We start from the raw sequence: 25220 nt of genomic DNA, 5'->3' as shown, positions 1-25220 counted from the left end.
AAGAGATGCAAATGAAAACAATGCTGAGATTCTACGTCACTCCAGACAGAATGGCTGCTATCAAGAAATCAACCAATAACAAATACTGGTGGGGCTGCGAGGAAAAAAGAACCCTTTTCCACTGTTGGTAGAAGTGTAGAATTGTGCAACCACTGTGAAAATCTGTATGGAGATACTTCAAAAAACTAGGATTAGAGGTCCCATTTGACCCAGCTATTCCCCTTCAGGATATCTTCCCAAAAGAATTAAAAGAACCATGCCACAGCAATATATGTGTGTCAGCATTCATAGCAGCACAGTTTGTAATAGCTAAAATTTGGAAACAGCCTAATTTCAACTGGAGACTGGATAAAGAAAATGTGGTTTAAAAAATAAATAAAATAAGAGTACTACTCAGCCATAAGAGACATTTATAGCTAAATGGATGCAAATTGAAGCCATACTCTTAAGTGAAATAAATAGGACATGTGTAAATACTGAATAGTTTCTCTGGTGTGAGAAACTGAAAGTGTAAATAAGGATCAAGAGGTATAATAGATAATGTGAAATAGGAAGAAAAGGTACAAAGGGGAAGGGGAAGTGGGAGGGATAGGGAAAAAGAACAGAGGGAAAGGAATAAATATGAGAAAAGGAAAAATGAAACAAAGTCTTTGTAAATAGGGAGAGGTGGAGTGGTTGAAAGGAGGGCAGCAGAATGGAGAAAAAAAAAAGAACCAAGATATGTTATGTAAAGGTACAAATTCCCAATAATAAATGTCAGCATATTGTATATCTAAAATGTTCCAATAAAATTAATGAAAATAAAGATATAAGTCAGGCTTGGTGGCTCACACATGTAATCCGCAGGACCGAGAAACGCTAAGGCAAAAGAGTCACAAGTTCAAGACCTGCATGGGCAATTTATTGACTAAGAAAGACCCTATCTCAAAAAATGCCGGAGATGTAACTTAGTGCAAAGGTACTGGGTTTAATCCCAAGTAAAACACACACACACGCACACGCACGCACGTAAATGCCGGAGATGTAACTTAGTGCAAAGGTACTGGGTTTAATCCCAAGTAAAACACACACACATGCACACGCACGCACGCACACACGCATGCACAAGCAGTCACCAAGGCCCTTCCCTGCTACATAGCCATGGTACTTCTTATACTTCTGATTTTTGATCACTCATTGTCAGAAACATCCAAGCTCTGCATTTCCAAGCTATAACTACAGTTTGACCTCCCTAACCCTGTATGTTTCTAGATATATGTCCAAAAAAGATTGGGGAGTTGGTGGAGATTCTTCTGTCCCAGACACTCTTTCTCACAAGGTGCCCTGTGTGCCAAAGCATTCAGTTTTCTGAGGATAGGTAAAGGAGAGAACTGAGCCAACAGGCTGGTGTGGGAAGGGGAGAGTGAAGAGAAAGTGGGAAGTAGATGTTGCTATTGAGTGTGGCAAACAGATCCAGGCTGTGTAACTTTTACAGATGACCATCATGACTGTGGTTTATATCTAGATATCCCCCCTGAGGCCTCTTGTGCGAATAGGTGGGGCTTTGGGGAGATGATTGGATCATGGGTGTGATTCTTATCCATGGATTAGTCCACTGGTGAGTTTATAGCTAAACATGATTTGGAAGGCGAAGCCTGGTCAGAGGAAATGGGTCACTGGCAGTGTGGCCTGGAGGAGTCTATGTCCATGTCCTTCCCACCTCCCTTGATCTCTCTCCGCTTCCTGCCATGTCATGAGCTGTTTTGACAACTCTGCTTTGGAGCCAGCCAACTACATACTGAAACTACTACAAACTGTGAGCCAAAATAAACCTTCCTTAAATTGTGGATATCAGGTATTGTGTCCCAGTGATAAGAAAGTAACTAAGATACTCATCTACAGACTGCATCACAACATGAGTTTTTCTTAGGAAGCAAAGGGCTTTGTGATGCAGGCTGGTGGTCTGGTTCTGTCCTCTGTGAGGTGGACATGCAGCCTTGTCACATGACAAGGCCTAGCACTTGGAGTCATTAGAACTCTGAATGCCTACATACAGGGATGGCTGGGTTCCTCATGCTATTGAGGTTTAGATCATGTTCACCCCTACATTTGTCCTGTGGGACTTAGTATACCTCTTATATACCTATGGATTGATCTTCATAATTTTCCTAATTATTTGGCAAGTGAGCTGGAGTTACCATGGATTGAGATTTGAATATAAAAGGAGCTGCTGCCAGGTAGGGAAACTGTGATCACAATTAAATTAGTTTAAGCCTTAAGTAGGATGTCTTCAAGCTCCAGGGTTCTTTTCTATGATCTCACGGTCCTTCTCTGCCAATTTTAATACCATATTTTCATGTACTTTTATACAGCCCTTTTATTCTTGGAGAAGTAATTCCTTACCAGTCCTTCCCTGTAAGATACTGTAATTGAAAAACCAATAACCTGTCCGATTGACTTAAGAACTGAATATGGGATCAATTTCACTGGACCTCAAAAGACCTCCCAATATGAGATAATTTTATGGTTTACAGTCCTTGGAGGCATTTATAAGACGAAGTCTTGTGACTGTTAGAATAATACTTCCTCATGTGTGTTCTATTCTTTCTCTTGTATCATCTTTCGTCTTCAGTGAAACTTCTAGTAACCGGATGGGAGGTATAGAGTTTAAAAAAGCCTTGTGATGAATTGTGAATAAGAAGAGAAGGGAAGTATTGGGGTAAAAAGAATGTTGAGTAAATATTTTTAAAAGTGGGAACATAATTAAAATATAAATATACATAGAAATGGAGTGGGAAATGTATGTGATCTCTGTCTCATTCTCAATATAAAAAAAATGGCATCCCAGATTCACATCCTAATATTTTTGTCTTTAAGCGTCACCGAAAAATCACACAAAGGGCTAGAAATGCAGCATCAAGAGGTAAAGTCCCAATCTCTCCTCTAACTCCCTACCTCTATTGAATAGCTTTCCATAGTTTCTGCCCCTCTATGACACCTGGTGCCAGGATCCAAGTGCTCAACTCTTGGAAGCTGCAATTCTCCCAAATCCATGGCTTTCATAGAGGAATTGGGTGGGTGGGAAATCAGAAAATGGAAATGTTCCCAAATTACCTATCTGATTCCCCTGAAAATAAAGAATTGAGGAAATAGGGCAGATGTCTTTAACTCTATCATTTACTAGTTTTAAAATCCTATGTAAAGCTGGGTGTGGTGGCACATGCCTGTAATCCCAGCACTCGGGAGACTGAGGCAGGAGGATCGCTGTGAGTTCAAGAGCAGTCTGGGCTACATAGTGAGTTCCAGGTCAGTCTTGACTTCATAGTGAGACCCTGTCTCAAACAAACAAACAAACAAAATCCTATGTAAGTCACTTCATCTCTCAGTCTTATCCTCCATAAACTTAGGCATCTGATGGTCCAGATGAGGACAGGTACAGGAGAGCAATCAAGTCCTGAATGATTAGAGTATAACCAGATGTCTCTTAGAATATTGACAGTTGGGTTCTCCAGTTCCCCTTTACTGGAAGTAAAGGCCTTCAGCTTCCTAGAGACTGTTCCTGAGCACTCACATGTCATAAACTCTGTACTGATTTCTCAGCCAGGAGATGTTCCCAAGAAGAATCTGAGAAGCCATGGGAGCTGATCTCTGTCATGAAAAGGTGATTTTTTTGTGTTCTTTGTAGTCTCTCAATTCTTAGCCTGTAATGTGATGATGATTTTTTGGCTTGCTTGAGGCAACAATGAGGAGAGGGATAATGGATTGGTAGGAGACATTCATGGTGGAGGCTGGCCCAGTGGCTAAGAGGGTTGCCAGGGACAGAAGGCTGGACAGACATCTGAAGAGGAAAGAATCACCAAATTCTGCTCTGTGCTAGGATCACATTAGTTCTACAATTCAAGATTTCATCTGTGCATCATTTTTAAAACATACCTCCTGGAGTCTCACTCAGCCATGGGACAAGTTAGCTACTGGATGGATTTTGCATGAAGTCATCATTGCCATATTCTTTTAACAGGTATAGACCTTCAAGAAAAGAGTCCTGTGTTTGTCTACATCCTACAGAGATTATCTTTCAGGTCTATCTCCAGGCAGGAACACAACCTGGGAAACCCTCATAGAGGAAAACCTATCTTTCTTCTCAGAATGAGACTGATTCCCAATAGACGCTGATTCCCATAGCAGGGATATCTCATAGTTCTCAGAAAAAGTTTCCTCAAAGACTTCGTTTTCCGGTGTAGGTTCAGAACTTCTAAGATTGGGATGGGCAGTAGCAACCCCCAGACCACTCTCTTCCAAGGAGGCAAATGTCTTTCGTTGTTAATAGTTGTCATGTTTCCCTTCCCAGCCAGCAATGGCTTCCCCAGGAGGAAAATGTGAGGCAGCTCCTGTGTGCAGATTCCTCCTGCCAAACCTGCAATGCAGTGGCTCTAGAAATTAAGCAATTGTTAGAAGAGAAGAACCAAATCTCCCCTGCTTTATCAGAGCCATCACAGGGCTCTTGCCTGGAGATGTTCTCCATGTCAACTGTGTCTTTTGAGCAGAATCTGGAGCTTCATTCTCAGCACCCTAGAGATCTTTCACTGGCATCTTCATCCCCATTAACACAACTGACAGGACACTTAACTCAATCAACCAGTGCAATTAGTGTCCAAGAATACAGGACTGATCATGTCCAACAAGAGCAAGGATTTCAACTGGCAGATCTGCCCATGGCCCCAGAGACTACAGTGGCTTCATCAAGGTTTGAGGAGCCTATGGTTGTAGTGAATGAAGAGGCAATGATTCAGAGCAGCCTTAACTTTGTCCAAGGGAACCAAAACCAGCAGTCTGTGAACTCCCAGCAGATCACTTTTATGTACTTGAACCCAGAGAAAACTAATTTGGCACATCCAGTGGCCTTGCACATGGTCCCATATGTCCACCTCCCATTCCTAAGTCCTGATGTCCTGAGACTTCTTGAGGTACATGTAAAAAAACGAATGCATTTCCAGAGGTGGGGGCTCCCTAGACGTGTGGAGGACTCTCTGAGACAACTTATGCCAAACCCACCACTGTATTACCAGACTGAAAATAATGAACCAGTTTCTTTCATCCTGAATAATCCTTCTCAGGTCTGTGTTCATGGACTTGGGACCAATACCAACCAAACCTGGTGTTCATATATGGACGGGCAACCCACCCAATCCTTCTGGGTCTCTGAATGGTCTGCTATAGACCCAGAAGAGAGACATCACTGCCAGCAAATAGCAAATGCTATGGGTGTATCCTTACCTTATTTTGCCCCAAAAGTCCTGGGTGGCCTCTATGTACTTCCTGGGGGACAGGCTAATGACTCATGGAACAATCTGTATCAGAAATGTAGGCAACTATTCTGCGGCCACCCCTCTCTGCACAGTGAATCCTTGTCAGCCACTTTCTTGAGCTCTGAAGGCCTCTCCAAGAACAAGAATATATCCAAGCCACCACCGAAGGATTCTCTTCCATTCAAGGGACTCTCTACCCATCCCTTGCTGCCCAAAACACCACCTGAGATAATCGTGCCTTCTTCTCCATCTTCTCCAAATTGTGTGTCTCCAGCTGAACATCAACAAGCTCATATAGGTGTCCCATTTCTGACTCCAGCTGAATGTAAAGCCTTAGAATGGCACCTGCTGCAGAGGCAGCCCCAGTTTCAGTGGGGCCTGCCAGCTGTCATCCAGAGACCTCACTGTGCCTACAACCCCATGCAGTTTGAGCCACGTGACAAAGCCCAGGCTCCTGAGACTGAGAAAATGTCCTGGCCAAGGAAGCCCATCTCCGAGACACTACACTTCTTCCCAGAGCATGCTCGCAGGCTGCTGGAATTTCACTTCCAGAAGCAGTTGATCCGCCTTCGCTGGGGCCTGCCCGAGAAGATCCAGCAGTCCTTCCAGTTGCTCCTTTCCTCTGCTGATCAGCAGGCTCTGTCCTGCAGCAGCACAACCCTACTCAATGTGAGTATCCCCCAATGTCTGACCCTAAAGGACAAGGGGGATGGCGACCCAGTCTCACCCATACTGGCCCAAATGTCAATCCCTGTGCCACACTTGTTCACCCAGGCCAAGGCAATACTGCAAAGCCATATTGACTCCAAATGTGGTCAGATCCACCAGGGCAAGGTCCCCTGCTGTGTGTATAGCTCCTGGGAAGGCACAGTTCCTGGGGGCCTGGCAGTGGCTCCCTTCCCCTGCGTTCCACAAGGCCAGCCCCTGGAGCTGCAGGCAGCAAGCGACCCTGACCTACACAATAAAGTTATGCCAATGGCCCACGATCCTCAAAAACAGGCCTCAGCACGCACTGTCACCGAACACCCTAAGCTGCACCAAGCCCTATCTCAAGGAACCATTGAGAAACTGGAGATGACTTTACGGCACAAGTATCTCACCTTCCTGTCAGGACTGCCTGCTCTTTACTCTGTAGCTCTTTCTACAGCTATGGCTCCAGCAGTCACTAGCCAATCTGTAGCCACAGGGATGGTGCCAGGGCCTATCGAAACCCCAAAGGAGCCACTGGCTCAGATTATCTCACTGAAAGACCCAAGTAGGAGGCTTGGGCCATGCTTTCAAAACGGCGATGAGACTTGGGCAGACAACGCAGATTTTCAACCTGAGGTGCAGGTGGAAGGAATAACAGAGTCAGTGCCTCTGGACAGCCAGACACACCCTGCTGACCCCTACTCATTCAAGACACATATCTTGTCCAAGCTAAACTTCCACCTGAGAAAAAAGGTCCTAGAGATAAAACTGGGAGTTCCCATAAAGGAAAGGCAGTCCAGGAAACTAACTGCAGCGGGCCCACAGGACAAGTCCTCACAGCCGTCTCTTAGTAGTCTAAGCAAGCAAGGAAGCACAGTGCTCCAGGAACTGCCCAATCCACCAGACGCTTCTCCTGCCCCAGATTCAGAGTGGGTTCACCTTAAAGAACACCTGGCCTCTCAGCTGAAGCTGGGGCAGTGCAACCAAAAGCCAGCTAGTTCCAAAGCAGTACCCCCTGCTTCCACCCATCGGCCCTCCAAGATCTCGCAACCCAGCGGGGACATGACTGAGGCCCAGGTGCTTTGTGTTCAGGTGGAGGCCAGTGTAAACAACCCCAGCCTGGAGCAACCCTGGAGCCTTGAGCCTCAAAGCCCAAGCAAGGGCAAGGGCTCAGCCTAAATCCGCACACTGGCAGAAAAGAGAGGACCTAGCAAAACCCAAAGCAGCAGGGGACCTCGGAGAAGGGGACGCAGGGCTTGGATAGCCTCAAAGCCCAAGCAAGGGCAAGGGCTCAGCCCAAATCCCCACACTGGCAGAAAAGAGAGAGGACCTAGCAAAACCCAAAGCAGCAGGGGACCTCGGAGAAGGAGACGCAGGGCTTGGGCTCTCTTTAACCAGTGCAGAAAGACACCCTGATGAAAATCAGGAGCCAGAAGAAATGTTTCTGAACAGAAAACCCCAGGGTTCCTGGCGATGGACGCGCAGCTGTCATCTTGTGGATCTCCAACAACACAGCTCCAGGTATCATCCTCAGCTTAAGCTTTCAGAGCCATGTCCAGGGGTCCCTGGGGGAAAAGAATCTGAGCATGATGTGCAAGACCATCAAAGAAGCTTAAATGTCCTCAAATCTTCAGAGATTCCTAAGAGTTTCCATCCTGCAGCAGCCCAACCGTCACAGGGCCAGCCTTTCCTGGGCCAAGCAACTCAGCATAAGGCCTGGAAGGGCCAAATTTTGCAAGGTCAGGATTTTCAGGGGCAAGGGATGCCACCCTATTCTCACCAGAGTCTCAGCCTTCCAAAGTCTGGCTTGGTAAATAAGATGAAATCCTTTCTACACTTTTTTGGTAGTGTCAACAATGAATACAAAAATGCCATAATAAAAGGCAAAGAGCATGTGGACTCCATGTTCTCTACACCAACCAAGGTGGCCAAAAGCACAAAAGAAAATGTTGGCTCCAGCCAAAAAAGCCTTATAGAGAAAACTAAGACTGGCACACCAAAGAGGCATCCCAAGACCCAGTCATTCCCCGTGGAAAGGCCAGTGGGCCTGCCCTCATTAGATGTTTTCCATTCCCCACACATAAGCTCCATCTGCGCTTCCAACTACATGGATCTGTCTCTATCCCAGGCCACTCTGGCCAATATCCTTAAGTGGCTTGTGCCACCGAACAGGGAACCCACCCTAGCTCTCATCCCTCATCTCAGAGACATTGTTTTGCTCACAGAGAACAATCCCATGACACTGACTGTGAGATTCTAGGCTTCCCAATTTCTGCATCCCTTGAAGAACACTATTTAGTATAATCTCTATTAATGAACAAGTGTGGCAGAATGCCACCTGAAATACACTATGTATTAAGCAAAAGTTCTTTTGTCTCTTCCCTGTCTCCATCATACTTCATTAAGAAAAGGAATGAAGGAAACTAAACAAACAAAAAAGTCTATCCTATCTTAAGAAGGATCTTTGACCCACAATTCAGATGGCCATTTTAAAGGAGTGCCATGGGCCCCCTTGATGGGATGACTTTTGTGTTTATCATAAGCATATAATTAATATGACAAATGTCAAAACTAAATGGTAGAGGGCTGGGGATTTAGCTCAGTGGTTCTGCCACCTGTCTCACAAGCACAAGGTCCTGAGTTCGATCCCCAGTACCAAAACAAAACAAAGCACACTAAATGATAGAATCTCCCCTGTCAGTTCTTTGGTATTGAGCATACCTTTCTATAGAACCTGTTGCCTGTTTCTCATCTCCATTGCCTAAGTTGCATGGAATGGATCATAGCAGGGAATGGGGGGGTCTGTCCCTTCCCACCGGGACAAACAGGAAGAGGAAGCATGTAGTTGGAGGTCTATGCTCCTGGGAAAAAGTTGAGATGCTCATGAGCAGGCTATATGATACAAGACAAAAGCCAGTTTGCTTGGCACTAAAAGGAACCCAGAGCCAGGAGAGAAACCCAAGGCCTAAATTCTTTGGAGGAGGAAGGATTAAATTCTGGGCTCGGGTCTGTTTGCCCTGAGTATGTGTGATGAAGGGTAGTGAATTAAGCAATGACATCTTTGGGGGTAAAATAAATCACAAACACAAATTTTCTAAACATATTTGCACCTGTGAAGTTATCTGTACCATCCCTATTGCTGTGTCCTAATTTTTTTTAAGAGTTTCTCCATGTTTTTTTTTAATTGAGTTTATTGGTACATTTTAGGTATACAGTACAGTTACATTCATTATTGGGATCTTGTACCTTTACATGACAGGTCTTGGTTCTCATTTTTTTCCCTTGTCCCTGCCCTCCCTGCCCTCCCTTCACCCCCTCCTCCCCTCTCCATTTACAAACACTTTTTTTTTCCATTTTTTCATTTTCTCATATTTTTTTCTTTTCCCTTATTACCTTTTCCCTACCCTTCCCACTTTCCCTACACCTTTAGCCCTTTTCTTCCTATTTCACAATGTCAATTATCTCATTAGGGTATTATGTACTATTATAGTTTTTCACACCAGAGAAACTATTCCGTATTTACACGTGACTTATTTATTTCACTTAGGAGTATATCGTCAAAATGTATCCATTTTCCTATGAATGACTCTTAATTTCTCATTTTTTTTTTGGTACCAGGGATCAAACTCGGGTCCTTGCGCTTGCAAGGCAGGCCACCGAACCGCTGAGCTAAATCCCTAGTGTTTCCAACTGATGGGCAAATGGGCTGTTTCCAAGTTTTAGCTATTACAAACGGTGCCGCTATATACATAGGTGCACATATATCACTGTGATATGATTCTTTTGGAAAGATACCCAGCAGAGGGATGGCTGGGTCAAATGGAGCCTCTAGTCCCAGCTCTTTGAGGTATCTCCATGCTTTCCATAGTGGTTGCACCAGTCTTTTCCAACTGATGGGCAAATGGGCTGTTTCCAAGTTTTAGCTATTACAAACGGTGCCGCTATATACATAGGTGCACATATATCACTGTGATATGATTCTTTTGGAAAGATACCCAGCAGAGGGATGGCTGGGTCAAATGGAGCCTCTAGTCCCAGCTCTTTGAGGTATCTCCATGCTTTCCATAGTGGTTGCACCAGTCTGCACTCCCACCAACAATGGAGAAGGGTTCCTTTCTCCCCACAACCCCGCCAACATTTGTTATTGTTTGATTTCTTGATAGCAGCCATTCTTTGTGGGGTGAGGTGGAATCTCAGTGTTGTTTTCATCGGCAACTCTAGAATGACCAGTGATGTGGAACATTTTTTCATATATTTACTTGCTGCTTTTACTTCTCCAAAAGACTTCTAGACTTAATTGACACTTTTAGCAGAGTAGCTGGATACAAGGTTAATACCCAAAAATCAATAGCCTTCTTGTAGGCAAATAACAGACTCACTGAGAGAGAAATTAGGGAAACAATTCCTTTCACAATAGCATCCAAAAAAAAAATGAAGTATCTAGCAATCAACCTAATAAAAGAAGCAAAAGACCTCTACGCTGAAAGCTACAACACTCTGAAAAAAAAGATCGAAGAGGGTATAAGAAAATGGAAAGATATCCCCTGCTTCTGGGTAGGAAGAATCAACATAGTGAAAATGGCCATACTGCCAAAACTGCTATACAGATTCAATGCAATGCCAATTGAAATTCCAACACTATATTTCACAGAACTAGAGAAAAGAATCCAAAAGTTCATTTGAAACCAGAAGAGACCTAGAATAGCAAAAGCCATCCTAGGCAACAGACACATGGCAGCGGGTATAACAGCTCCCAATTTGAAACTATACTATAAAGCCACTGTGATAAAAACAGCTGTGTCCTATTTCTATACCACCTCCTCCTGGTGTCCTTCTCCACTAACCTGTTTTCCACCATCCTTAATCTGTGAATATACTTCCATGGTAATAGTGCTGAATTTATCAGCTTAATCTCTTCCCAGGATCTGTATGATATCTTCCCCTCAGAAGATGACTCTTGTTCTTTTTTTTTTTTCTTTCTTTCTTTCTTGTACCATGGATGGAACTCAGGATCTTGTGCTTGCGAGGCTAGTGGTGGCACCACTGAGCTAAATCCCTCGACCTTGACTCTTGTTCTTTGTTCTGCTAAGGACTGTACCACACAAGCCCCACTTGGTTCCTGTGTCCTTCCTTCATCCATCCATTTCTTAATTATGTTCCCATTGTATTTCAGAAACCACCAAAATTATTCATCTGATTGTGAAAGGAAGGCTTTAAAATCTTTAGAAAGTATCCTATTTATTAACCAGCCACAGAAAGTAATAAAAAAAATCTACAATTTAATGCCACACATGAATATCCTACAACCTGATCAAATTTTTGGGCCTTTTGCCTCTTTTTCTGGGAATGTCCAATATTTTCCTATTTCAGGGAAATAAATGTCTGTTTATCATTAATGAAAATATTATGTTCAATTCTCTGAAATCCTTGTGATGGAGAAATACAAGAAGGCCAAGAGGCAAGCTGATATCCGTAAGCAGCTTTAAAAAAAAAAGTAAGTACTTCCATACTATACACTGTTTCACAGACTAAATGAAGTCCTTCTACAGACCTGCTTTAGATGGCTGCTCCAACAATTTGCTATACTGAGACATTTCTAGAGCACTACTGTAGTTAGGGTTTGCAAGGAAATAGATTTAATAGAGGGCACATAATTTATAGGATTATTTTATAATATTCACCCAAAAAGTCAAATGCAGAAGAGCATGAGAGATCTGTTCACATGCCAGAGACCTGAATAATTCAATTCAGCAAAGGGCCTGGATCCCCTGGCAACGTTCCACAGGAGTCCAGCCAACGACGTATAGCCCATTGCATCTCTTTGCAAGTCTGTGTCAAGGATCTGCACCAGGAAGGCCCAAAGGCCAGTGGTGGAAGCTAGAAAGTCTGTGCTGGTGGGGTGAAGGATCTGTGCCAGAAGGCCGAGGGATCTACACTGCAGCCAGGAAGTAATATTCAAGGTAAAGATCAGAGCTCCCCTGAAGAGAACAGCAGCCATCCCTGGATAGCAAGGACCTGAGCTCCTCCCTTGATAACAGCTGAGTTCTTATCAGGAAAACCAGCCTCAGCAAGCTTCTCCAGGAACATTAACAGCATGCAATCTTCCCCTTACATTCTCCTTCATGTCACTCCTACAATTATCTTTAGGTGGGTCTTCCATGCCCTGAACCATGCTAACTTAGTTCAGCTGGGCATTCCCACTTAAATTGACCATTGTTAATCACCACAAGCACTTACCTACTCCCTGTTCAGTCCCAGCCTGAACTCCCCACCCCCACCACTGACTAAGTAATCCAAAACTCAAGGTAGCCTCAGGACTCCTAGATACACAGAATTATTAATGATGGCCATCATGCTCATATTCCTTTGAATCTCCAGTCTATCCTTTTCTAGTTTACCTGGGTTGGGGCAAGCATTGGTCTCCCTGGAGGAAGACTGGAACCCCCAACCTTTTAAGAAAGCCATAGCAGAACATCATAGCTTAAGGTTATGATTGCTTCATAAAGTGAAAGATTTGTTTTTTTTGTTTTTTGATACAAGGGATCAAACTTAAGATTTGGGCCATCCCTTCTCTTTGGTGGAAACTTCTTGCTGACATGGCTAGAGAATGATTTCAGGACAAGACAAACATGAACAAATGGCAGGAAATGAAGGAAAAAAGGAAGGAAGAGAGGGTGGGAAGGGGAGGAGAAGAAAGAGGGGTGCCAGGGATTTAGCTCCATGGTGCCATCGCCTGCCTGGCAATGCAGGATCCTGAGTTTGATCACCAGTACCAGGAAAAAAAAAAGAAGGAAAGAAAGAAAGCCAGACAAATTATAGTAAAAAAAAACATTATAAAACCCTTGAGTAAGAATTTTTACTATGTTCAGGCCAAATGTCTGAACCCTTGGAGAGGATGCAGATTTTAAAGTCAAAGTCACAAGAATGGAATGCAGAAAATCATCAGGGTTAGAATCCTAGCTCTGGCACTGACAAGTTAATTAATATTCCTGAGCAAGTTTCTTCATCAGTGAAAGAATGATGACTGCAGATAATACCCTGAATCTAAATTGTTATTAATATTCTGGTGATTTCTAAAGCCATTTTCTGTCTCAGTCTTTCCTTTGCTCCAAACTGCAGCATCAACAGCTGAGGAAACTTTCTATCTTGCTCCAAAAACAATGCAAATTAGAAAACTGTCAGGGATCACTATAAATTGTTAGCATTTATACACTTTTTCACTCAGTCCATATATCAAGGCTGTCACTAGGTTCTAATCTTGATAATTCTCAAGTTGACCCCCTCTTGTCTATTTTTCAGTTCAGTTTTTCATCTTTAGTTTGCCATAATGATTAATATCTTCTAACCCCAGGCTTAGAATAGTGGCTAGTGCATACTAATACATTAATATTAACTGAATCCAAAGTTTGGACTATGAAGGAGACCAATCATTGCATCAGTGTGATGAATGCTATGAGGTATGAAGTCATGCCACAAAAGGTAGCACTCAGCTGATGAGGACTTCAGAAAGTTTACAATAAAATTGGCCTTCAAATTTGACAGTGAAATGTTTTAGCATTTACTATGTGCCAGGTACTATGGAAAACACAAGACACAGGCCTAGCCTCAGGAGAGTTCCTGATCTTATGCGGCAGATGCTTTCACATGCCCAAACTATCTAATTGACATGTAAACTTGGAAGCCAATGTTCATCTCAGACAATCCAAAAAGGAAGTCCTGAATCTCTGTCCCAAACCCACCCATTCACACATAACAAATCTTCTCCAATTAGTTAATGGCAGCTCCATCTCTCCAGTCATTGACCATTAACAATAGTGTCACCTTTGAATTTTCTTCCCCCAACAATCCACATCCATTCCATCAGCAAATCTTGTTTTCGCTATGTTCAAAAATGCACATAGTCTGTTCCCACCCTTTATGACTATCATTACCACAGCAGCTAATCTCTGTGTTTCATTCTGAGACAATCCCAACACTGTGCCCTTGACACAGAGGTCATGATGTTTTCAGAGAGAATCCTGGCTATGGGGGGGAGGCAGAGGGAGGAAGGAAGAGAGAGAGAGAGAGAGAGAGAGAGAGAGAGAGAGAGAGAGACCAAGTGAGATTATCAAGGGAGTAAGTATATATGAAGGAAAGCACTAGGCCCTGGGATACTTTTACTTTTTAAAAAATTGTAAAATATGGTAGAAACCAGTAAGCCAAGGAAACTGAAAAGCAATATTCAATGAAATTGTAGGTATACTGGAAGCCAAGAGGGTACTTCAAACAGAAAGCACTTTATTGCATAAAAAGTTGCCAACCAACCAAATAAGATGATGGCCATCAGCTTTAGCAATACAGTGATAATTTATGGCCTTCAGAAGCACAGACTCATGTGAGTGATGAAAATAAACATGAGACAGAAGTAGATTAAAGTGATAATGTAATCATTTCTTTCAGAAATTTTTCCGTAGAGGTATATAAAAATGAAACTATAGCTAGAGGGGATGAGAGATCCAGAGTGGGTTTTCTTAAAAGGGAGAGACATAGAATCTTGAATGTTGCTGGAAAAGATGGTCGAAAGGGATACACTGATAATGCAGGGCAGCAAACAAGGAAAAAACAGCTAGAGTGGCATGCTGCTGTAGAGGTAAAGCAGTGGGACTACTGTAGTTTGGATCCAGAAAAACTCCCAAAGGCCTTTACTGCAGGTTGGTTACCAACCTGTGGAGCTACTGAGAAATAGTGGAACCTTTAAGAGGTGGGGCCTAGTGGAAGGCAGCTGGGGGCAGGGAACACCCCTAAAGAGGATATTGAGACTTCCCACTTCCCTCTTTTACTTTGTTCACCATTAAACCAGAAGCTTTGCTTGACAGCAAGCTCCTGACCATGAGCTGCTGCCTTGTTACAGGCCAAAAAGCAAAAGAATCCAAGGGCTAGAGGTTGAAATATCTAAAACCATGAATCAAAATAAGTCTTTCCTCTTTAGTAATTTTATTATCTCAGTTATTTTGTCACAGTAACATGAAGCTAACATAGTGACTGAGTATCCAAGTCAAGGGGTTGGCCTTGGGTAAAGCACAGGAAATTTGCTGTGGTAGAGAAAAGGCAGCATCAATAAGAGAAGACTTCATAGGTGAAGAAAGGTTTCTTCTACGTATAAGTGAATGTGGGCAAAGATCAAAGGGATGAGGAAGCATCTTATAAGAAACCATGGCTGCAAGTAGGGAGAAGAGTATATAGGACCAAAGCTGGAACTGGAGGTAAAGGGGGATACTAGAATTTGCCATGGGTTAGTGGCAGTGTGAGAACCCAAGTAGGTGTGGAAAGATAGGCTGAAATTGCCAACTATCTGTGTAAAGCAGGTGATCTTGGCAGCAGGAGATATACAAGGAAAACTCTAAATACATGAAGCTTGAGAGAGAGCATGAGAGGCAACCTTGTTTGGAGAATTTCGGCTGAACAGGAGACAGTTGGGAAGCAAGAAGATAGTAAGGGTGCCCCAAATAGATGGAAAGGACCTGTGTATCCTCCTGAAAATGTATCACCCCAGGAGTCAAGAGCTAGAGTAAAGTTAGGAAATACAGAGCCTTCTTTTGAGATGTTATAAGGAATAGGGCTCCTGATTCCTAATTCCTGGATCCTAATTCCAGAATCAATCAGCATCCTCTCAACTAGGAAGAAATGATGGCAGGATTTGCTTTCTCTTATAGAACTTCATCATTTAGCACAGTGTGTCTACCTCTAGCAGGCTGCAGAAGGCCCAGATGGGAGGAAGCATGACTACATCTCTTCCTCTGAAGGGTGACTGTGCCTAAGGGTAGAGGCCCAGCTGCTAGGTTGCCCCCAGAGCAGAGAGAGATACAAAACCCAGGCCTGCTGCTCCAACACTCTCCAGGTGGTTTCCGGAAACATACCCAAAGATCATAGGAGTTCTTCTGACAGGCATATCCTCTTGGCCTGCTGGGAGTTGGGCAGACAGCCACAGTGAGAAGACCAGAGGGAGACCCAGAATGAAGGGAATTTACTCAGAAGAGTCACAGTGGCATCAGCTGGGAAACTGGGTCAGTGTGCACACATCCTGGGTTAGGGTGGAGCAGGTCCTTCCCCTGGTTCCCCACAGGGTTTTACCTGTCATAACCCAGCATGGATCCGTGCCACTGACAAAAGTGCTGTGACAAAGAGTTGGGGCCAGAGAGAAGAGCTAGAGTAGAGATGTGCAGGATTCTGAGTTCTTAGAAAAGTCAAGAACTGAAAGAAGACAGGATGAGAGTCCACGATTCATGCAGGATGCTGATGGAGGATGAAGCCCACTTACTCTATATCATAACTCTATATAACTCTATATCATAACTCTATATCATAATATAAACCCACATTTCACCTCCCCCTAAGTATAAGGCAGAAAACTCAGCAGAAGCAAAAGCCTTCTGATGGCATGAGTTATTATTCTACAATGAGGAGTACATGCTAACAATATATTGGTGCTTTGGGAGACACTGGGGTTCACCTCCTACACATCAGGTCATGGTAAATGGCCCTGATAGCTACAGTACTTTCCTTACACCCATAAGAACACTTCAGAACTGTCTAGGAGGAACTCCAGGCGAGTGACCACCCACAGTGGGAAGAGAGGGGCCTCTCCACAATACCTTCTATTAAATCCTGGGTCTTACAGGACAGGAACCATGGCAGCTTCACTTGTACCTACTCACTGCAGCCCAAGAAGGAAGGGCAATGAAATCAGGATATGCATGGGAATAAACCACATGGAGATGCTGCTTCCTGTACCATGGAGGAGGAGGTTGGGCCTCTGCTGCTTTACCAGCCAACCAATGCTCCACCTGAACTCTGGAGCCCATGGTCTAGGCCGGGCCCCTCAGGGAAAGGAGGACAAGAGTTGTTCCTATGTCCACTACAAGGAAAGGAACAAAGGGAGAAGAACCCAAGCCACTGGAGATATGAGAAGCAAGCACAATGCAAGCATGTATGGTGCTGGGGACACAGAGGACCAGATGCTGACCAGGTTTGACTGGGCTTGCAGAGGACCACCCATTCCCATGCCCAGAGAGAGTGAGGCCAGGACCCTGGAAGCTTAGTCTGGATGACAGCATGAGGGGAAGAAGGGGGCCTGGGAAGGGGCCAGAGGGAACTTGTTTCCAGAAGGAGGGGTAGGTTCTGCCAACTCCCCCCTTTCCTGCCTTCTCCCTTCCCTCAAGTGTAACATCTCTCAATCCAAGGCCAGGCAAGGAGCGCAGTGGGGGATTTCCAGAATGTAGCACTCCCAAGGTCAGACTTGCTACTGAGGCCACAGGAGCAGGGCCCTGGGCAGGCAGACCGACCCATGGGAATCCAGACAGCGGGAAGGGAAACCACTCTTGCGGTAAATAGATCTGGCAGCTGGGGTGTGTCAGGAGGAAGGGGAAAGCCAAAGCCAGAGGCCAGAGAAAATAACACACACACACACACACACACACACACACACACACAAAGTCAGAGACATATGAACACAGATATTCAGCCACATGGATGCCTAGAGAAAAAAGCAAAGTCAATCATGCCACTCAGAAACTAATTCAGAACACACAAATGTGTCTAGAAAACACACCTACACAGAGCCACTAATACTCTGAGCAAGCAGAGACAGGCACAATCTTGCAGATATAATGATAAGTTTACATGAAGACAGCCTACTCCCCAGAACCACAGACACCAATGCAGTCCAAATCCATCCTTCAAACCTCCCCTCCATCAAGCCTCTAGGTCACCTCAACCACACCGTCTCCCTTCTCTAAGCTCTGGTTTGTAATTTCTCTCCTGTTGTTTGTCCTTTAACAGGATACTCTTGGTTTCATACTCATACTCCTAGTCTCAACAACTTGGCTGTGGGCTCTTAAAGAATTGTGAAACTCTGGAGCACATCTATTGCCCTCATCAATGGTCCAGCCCCTCATTTATTATGATGAAGGTCCCCAATTTACTGCTGACTCCATACTGGCAGGGTACTGACCCCCAGACTCTTTGACACAACAGACAAAAGGAGGAACAAAACAGACAGACACATCCAGTCCAGGTCACCCTCTGGGTACTCAAGAACCATGTCCCAGAGGAGCCCCTGACATAGGGCATGGCCACTTGGGCACCCCTACTCCAAAGTATAATTAATGCTAACCACAACCCCATCTCTACTAAACCTAAACCAGTTGTGTCAGACTTTTTTCCATTATTGGAACAAAATACTTGCTACAGAATGAAAGGTTTATTTATTTATTTATTGTACCGCGGATCGAACTCGGGTCCTTGCGCTTGCAAGGCAAGTGGCAGACCCATTGAGCCAAATCCCCGGCCCAAGAATGAAAGGTTTAAAGGGCTGGGGATTTGGCTCAGTGGCTCCCACCATCTACCTTGCAAACGCAAGGGACCAAGTTCAATCCCAGCCACCCCCCCCAAAGTGTGAGAAGAATGAAAGATTTATTTTGGCTCAGATGTTTCAGTCCATGGTCAACTGGTTCTAAGGCAGAAATGTATATATAAAAGCATGAAAAGGGAAAAATGCTCACCTAGGGTTGGGAATTTAGCTCAGTGTTGCTGCGCCTGCCTCACAAGTGCGAGGTCCCGAGTTCGATCTCTGGAACACACACACACACACACACACACACCAAAAAAACAAACAAAAAAAATCACTCACCTACTGGCATCCAGGAAGGAGCCAGGCAGAGAGGAGAGGGAGGGAGGGAGGGAGAGAGAGAGAGAAAGAAAGAAAGAGAGAAACAGACAGAGACAGAGAGAGATAGAGAGAATATACCCTTCAAACACACATCCTCACACAATTTTCTCCAACTAGTCCCATCTCTTAATAGCCCATTTAGCTGTGAACTCATCAATGGTTAATCTGTGGATGAAATTAGCACCCTTACAATTGAATAATTTCCTAGAATCTTTTAATCCAATGAAGTTGACAATCAAGATTAACTGCCATACAACTTTCACCCCCATTTACAAAGATAACTTAAGGGGGACTCTTGAAACAACTGTACCTCAGAGTCACATTACTGACTAGTGTGTTAACTGGATATATTTAAATGGCCAATTAATTTTGGATAGGAAACTATTCAGTTCCTAGTCCTCAGGAGCTGGGAATTTATCTGCTCAGTTGGATAACTGTAGGGACACTTATATTCTTCAAGTACAGAGGATCCAGGAAGCACCCAACAATTTCTCATTTTATACATCTTAGAAGTTTGAAACTAATCTACAATCTTAATCTATAATCTTAGAAGTTTGAAACTAATTTACAACACAGAATTTAACTCCTTGGCTGATATTCATTCTGATCTTAAATGCAAGCAGTGCCTTACTCATATCCTAACATAATCTTTGTGTGTGTGTGTGAGTGTGTGTGTGGTACTGGGGACTTTGCTCATGGGGTTTTCCAATGAGGTACATCCTCAGCCCTTTAATTTACTTTATTTTGAGAAAGGGTCCAGGTAAACTTGTCATCCTCTTGCCTCAGCCTTCTAAGTAGCTGGGATTACTGATGTGTGCCACAATGCCTGGTCTCAGTATAAATCTTAATCCAGATATACTGGCTCTTATCAACAGAAACCACAACCAATCCAAACCTAACTTTAAAATCACCAGGATTCCAGTCCCATTCTTATCACTGTCCAACTCCAATCTGTGTCCACAATATCCATGCTGTTCTAAGTGAAGGCCTATCCCTGGGCTCATTGAGTAATGCATGCCTTCACAATGGGAACACAAATTCACACATATATTAGGAGTTGTGTCACTTGCACTCTCATGGACTCTAGTTCCTTTAGGAAAAACTGCACAGTCCACAGAGCATCCTGTCCCTAGAAGGCTTAGATCTCTGCTGGGAACCTAGCACCCCAGTGTCCTGGTCCTTTGATCTCTGTTGGATATACAGGCCCATGGGTTCTGGCTCACCCCATAACCTGTTCAGCCCTTACCTGAAAGTCCTGGCATACCTCTCCCAGCTCTTGGCTGTCAATCTGGGAGCATCTGCTGCCCTGGAAACCTCCAATGGGCAGGAGTAGACAGGCCTGGAGATGAAGGAAATGTGGCCACTTCCAAATGTGAGGATTTTCAGACTCTTGCAACACTCACACCTGGGATGTCCATCCCAGAACTATCCTAGGTACTAGTATTGTTCTTGATGATATTGGGCCTGAAGGAAATGTCAGTAAACACTGTTCCTTTATACCTGGCTCTACAACCATCAACAAGATAGAGCTGAAATCAGCCATGTGTACCTCCCCACTCTTTGCCCCCAGCTATCAATGCAGCACCCCTCTGCACCTTGGCATCCCCAGAATTAACAGTACCCTTGAAGCTAAGCCAAAAATCTTTAAAGACTGGAACTCAGGTGAATGCTCAGAAGTGCAAATTATCAAGTCTTTGTGTCCCTTTTCCAGTACCTACATATAGCCTGACTTGAGGACCAAAAGAGGCCTGGCTCTGGGCTGCAAACTCAAGACTCCCACACCCAGATTATGGTTCAATCAGGACTATAAGGGGGATGAAGTCAGGGTAGCATCTTACGGTAGAATGACAGGATCTGTAGCCTTATGATCTCAGAAAAGGAGCACAACTCCTCTCATTATCTCAGCCCCTCTTCTGGGCACTCTTATTTCTACCTGGGCTCATTCCCTTCCAGTCTGCCTCAGTGCCTCTCTCTCATGTCTCCATATACATCCCATAGACAACAGGAAGGAAAGGGACTTGCCATTCTCACAGCTCTTCAAACCAGGCCCCACTGTTTCCCTTTCTCTTGGTATGCCTATTTAGGTTCTAATCCCCAAAAGCAAATAGGAGGCCCCAATATCTCTAGGATAGAACATTTCTCTGAGGCTGCTCTATCTCTACAGGCTCAAGTCCATGCCATGAAATGAGCAACTGAGATTTCAAATGAAAGCTTGTGTTTAGTGGGGTTGGGTTCTCTGCAAATTTAGGGGCTTTGAGTTAAAGGTAAGAAATACTCCTCAATTTAGGAAAAGTGGGCAAGGATGGGACATAACGGGTCCATGGACAACAACTGATAAAAACAAGATGCCTTCCTCAGGGAAACATTACCAAGATGGGGGAACATCAGATGTCATAAAATGAAAGAGCACTCCTGGGATTTTTAGGAGAAGCAGCAGCATATCTCTCTCCTCTTCCCTGCTATGTCTCTCCTAGCTTTTCCCACAGGGTGTGCCAAGCTGAAAAGTCCTTGTATTTGTGGGCATCACTTTGGCTTCTTTCTCTTCCACTGGCTCTGTGTACATGATATTTGGAATGAGGAGCAGCATAGATCCATCTAGCCCTCCAAGCTGTACTTCACCAAATGCTGGGATTTTCCACATCAAAATCGTGAACGCTCTGGTAAAAATAAAAATTCTTGGGCCCTGCTCTGAAAATATTCTATTTTGCGATTGACATAATGTTGGAGACCAGAGAAATGAAGCCTAATTAGCCTCCTCTGTGAGCACAAAGGAGAAAGGCTGCACTTAGGGGTGATTGCATATTAGGGAAAAATTAAGACACCTGAGGTTAAGTTGTTTACCAGAGCTTGTAATAATGGATATTGGAAAGCAGATGAATCTTGTGTTACTTTGATTGCTTGTGCCTGTGTTTGGGTGAATAAAGGCAAGATGAGCCAGGTTTGGGGGGGTCACAAAAGGCAAGCGCTCTCTGGTTGCCTGCACGTTAAACTGACTTCGTGGCTCTTTGTCATTCATCCTCAGTCACCCCCAGGTCAAGGAGAACAAAGTAGTGGGTCAAGGTCCTGGAATAAGGCTGGCCAGGTGGGCTCGACACCAGTGTGGGGTTCAGGACCCAGGCTCACCTACAACACAGCACCTCTATTTCAGTTTTCTTTTAGCAAGCTCTACAAGTGATTCTGATGAGCAGCCAAGTTTGAGAAACTGTGGCCCACTGTAATTTTCTTCTACAATCATACACTGTTATGGATTATATCTAAAATGTTCCCCGAAAGTCTCATGTTCAGAAGTGGGTTAGGGGGTTTTGAACTGGAAGGGTGCATTCTTGTCTCTAGCTTCGCTCCTTACTCTCTGCTTCCTGGATGCCACGGGTGGAGCAACTTTCCTCCACCATTTTCTTCTACCATGCTGCTTCTTCCTTGGAGCCAGCTGAACATGAAATGAATCCCCCAAACCATGAGCCAAATTAAACTTCTCATCCTTTAAGTTGTGGATGTTGGCTATCTTATCCCAGCAACAGGAAAGCTGATTAATACATTCCCATACCCTAAGCACATGCCCTCCTGTGTTTCTTGTATGTAGAAAGTGTGGGATGACTGCCTTTACGGCTTGGATCTGAAATGTCTCCCAAGGCTCATGTGTTGAAGGTTTGTTCCCCAGTCCATGGCGTTCTTAAGAGGTGCTGGAAACTTTAAGAGGTAGGGCTGTAGGTTACTGAGGGCATGCCTTTGAAAAGGATAGGGAGGCACCACGCCTCCCTTCCTCCCCACCCCTTCTTTTCCCAGATGCCATGAAGTGAGCAACTGAGATTTTTTTTTTTTTTTTTGGTACCAGGGATCAAACTCGGGTACTTGCACTTGCAAGGCAGGCCACCGAACCACTGAGCTAAATCCCCGGCCTGCAACTGAGATTTTAAATGAAAGCTTGTGAGGCCAGGGTGTGGTGTGGTTGGATTCTCTGTAAGCAGCCCATAGATTTTGGTATCCATACATACTATGAATCCCACATAGATACTGTGGGATGAATGTACACAGCAAGACTATCTTCAACAAAGACACAAAGGCAATTGAATGGAGAAAGAATAGTCTTCAACAAATAGTGCTAGAAAAAATTGCATATTATCATAAAAAAGAATCTCAACCTTGTATCTTTCACTACATACAGAATTGATTCATCTAATACCAAAATTATAACCCATAAAAGAAAAAACTTGATAAATTTGATTTCATCAAAATTAAGAATCTATGTTTTTAAAAGACATTGTTGAGAGGGCTGGGGATTTAGCTCAATGGTGCCACCACGTGCCTTGCAAGTGCAAGGTCCCAAATTCGATCCTCGGTACCAAAAAAAAAAGACATTGTTGAAAATGGATACATATTGAGGATATACTCCTAAGTGAAATAAGTAAGTCACACATGTGTAAATACTGAATAGTTTCTCTGGTGTGAAAACTATAATAGTACATAAGATCCTAATGAGATAACTGACAAGGTGAAATAGGAAGAAAAGGGCTAAAGGTGTAGGGAAAGTGGGAAGGGTAGAGGAAAGGTAATAAGGGAAAAGAAAAAAATGAGAAAATGGAATTAAAGTGGTTGTAAATGGGGAGGGGAGGAGGAGGTAAATGGAGGGCAAGGACAAGGGGAAAAATGAGAACCAAGACCTGTCATGTAAAGGTGCAAGATCCCAATAATGAGTATAACTGTACCATATATCTAAAATGTACCAATAAACTTAATGAGAGAAAAAAACAAAAATAAAAAAGACATTTTTGAGAAAATAAAAAGACAAACAATAGTCTAGGAGAAAATATTTGCAAATCACATATCTGATAAAGGACTTGTATCCAGAATATACAAAGACTTCTCAAAACTTAAATAATTAAATAAGAAAACAAACAATAACCCCTGCAAAATGAGTAAAAGATTCTGACATTTCACTAAAAAGAAATAGGAAAATGTCAAAGAAACATAAAAAAGACCTTCAAGCCAGGTGCAGAAGCAAAAGGCCCATAGTCTCCACTATAGGAAGGGCTGAGGCAGTAAGATTATTGAGCCCAAAATTACAAAGCCAGCCTGATCAACATGCTGTGCTCCTGTCTCAACCAGGAAAGAAGGTGAGAGAGAGGAAGGAAGATCAGAAAGAAGGTGTTTGCGGGGGGAGGCAGTAGTGGGATGTAGCTCAGTGCAGAGGCCTTGGGTGCAATCCCCAGTACCAAAAACAAAATAAAAAGGTTAAATCCTCAACATTATTTGTTTGGGTTTTTGTTTCTGGTTTTTTTTTGGTTTTTTGGTGTTTTGAGACAGGGTCTCACTATGTTGTTGAGACTGACCTGGAACTCACAGCAATCCTTCTGCCTCAGCCTCCCAGTGCTGGGATTACAGGCGTGAGCCACCACACCCGGCTAATCCTCGACATTATTAATGACTGAGGAAATTCAGTTAAAATCATATCACTTCACAACTATTTGAACAGCTAATACTGAAAAAGGTGACAAAGCCAAATGTCAGATAAGATACAGAATAACAAAATTCTTTTTTTTTTTTTTTTTTTTTTTTGTGTGGTACCAGGGATTGAACTCAGGATTTCACACTTGTGAAGCAGGCACAGTGCCACTGAGCTAAATCCCTGGCCCTAGAATAACAAAATTCTTGTGAGACTTTCTACTGGGGATGAACAATAGTACAGTCACACTAGAAAACAATCCAGCAGTTTATGGTAAAATTAACAATAAATTTATTACACTATCATTCCAATTTACTCACAAGACATGTATGTGTCCATATAAACACTTGTATGTGAGTTTCATGACAGCATTGTTTGTAATAACTAAAAAATTGAAACAACTCTAATGTCCTTGTGAGTGGATAAACTATGACACAATAACAAAAATAGTCAGAAAAAACTAAAACAAAATAACCTAGAGGAGAAAACAGCAACAATAAATAAAACTAGACTTCAGAGGAGGGGAAAAAAGAAAACAAAACAGGTAGTCAACCTAGAAACTTTGTTAGCTTTCTACCTGCTAGTATATGACACAGAATATGTACCTTCATTGCTCTGAGTTTCAGTTTAAAGGTGTTGAGAGTCTTAGAGTTCCTGCCCTGCAAAAGCATAGGAAATGCTCATGCCTTCTCACAAACTGTTTTAAGAATTCATGAACATAATGGGAACAACCAGATTGGAGAAATGGAAGAAGTGTTGTGTGGTGTGTGTGTGTGTGTGTGTGTGTGTGTGTGTGTAAGCTTTGCTAAAGCTGTCAGTTCAGGAGGTTTGTGTAGTGAGAAGTTGGGTTTATAGTCCTCAGACATGCCCACATGATTCACGAGCACCATGAGCACTATGCTCTATGACGAGATGGGAAAGCCTGTCCCCAGCTGAAAGAACGGACACGAACCAAGAGGGAGAATGCAAAACTGAAAACAACCCCTCAGTGTGTAGCTTGCTCATGACCAATAACTATTTCCAAGGCCACAGTGTTTTCCTTTTGTCTTAGTCAACATCCAACATGCACAATTTAAAAGAGGAGAGGTTTACTTTGGCT

General features: G+C 43.6%; 1 protein-coding gene across 1 annotated transcript; it reads left to right on the top strand.

The window, feature by feature from the left end:
• The first annotated feature begins 2029 nt into the window (after positions 1-2029).
• LOC104858870 (putative protein FAM205B) lies at positions 2030-7225 on the top strand. The gene is made up of 4 exons (XM_033759141.1): positions 2030-2216; positions 2857-2902; positions 3580-3640; positions 4328-7225. The coding sequence occupies exons 1-4, from the start codon at positions 2073-2075 to the stop codon at positions 7152-7154; spliced, it is 3078 nt and encodes a 1025-aa protein (XP_033615032.1). The 5' UTR covers positions 2030-2072; the 3' UTR covers positions 7155-7225.
• Positions 7226-25220: the final 17995 nt, after the last annotated feature.

The sequence above is a fragment of the Fukomys damarensis genome, unplaced genomic scaffold (assembly GCF_012274545.1).
Source record: "Fukomys damarensis isolate Sample0158 unplaced genomic scaffold, DMR_v1.0_HiC HiC_scaffold_36, whole genome shotgun sequence".
In the NCBI taxonomy this organism is placed as follows: domain Eukaryota; kingdom Metazoa; phylum Chordata; class Mammalia; order Rodentia; family Bathyergidae; genus Fukomys; species Fukomys damarensis.
This window is presented reverse-complemented; position numbering and strand designations above follow the sequence as displayed.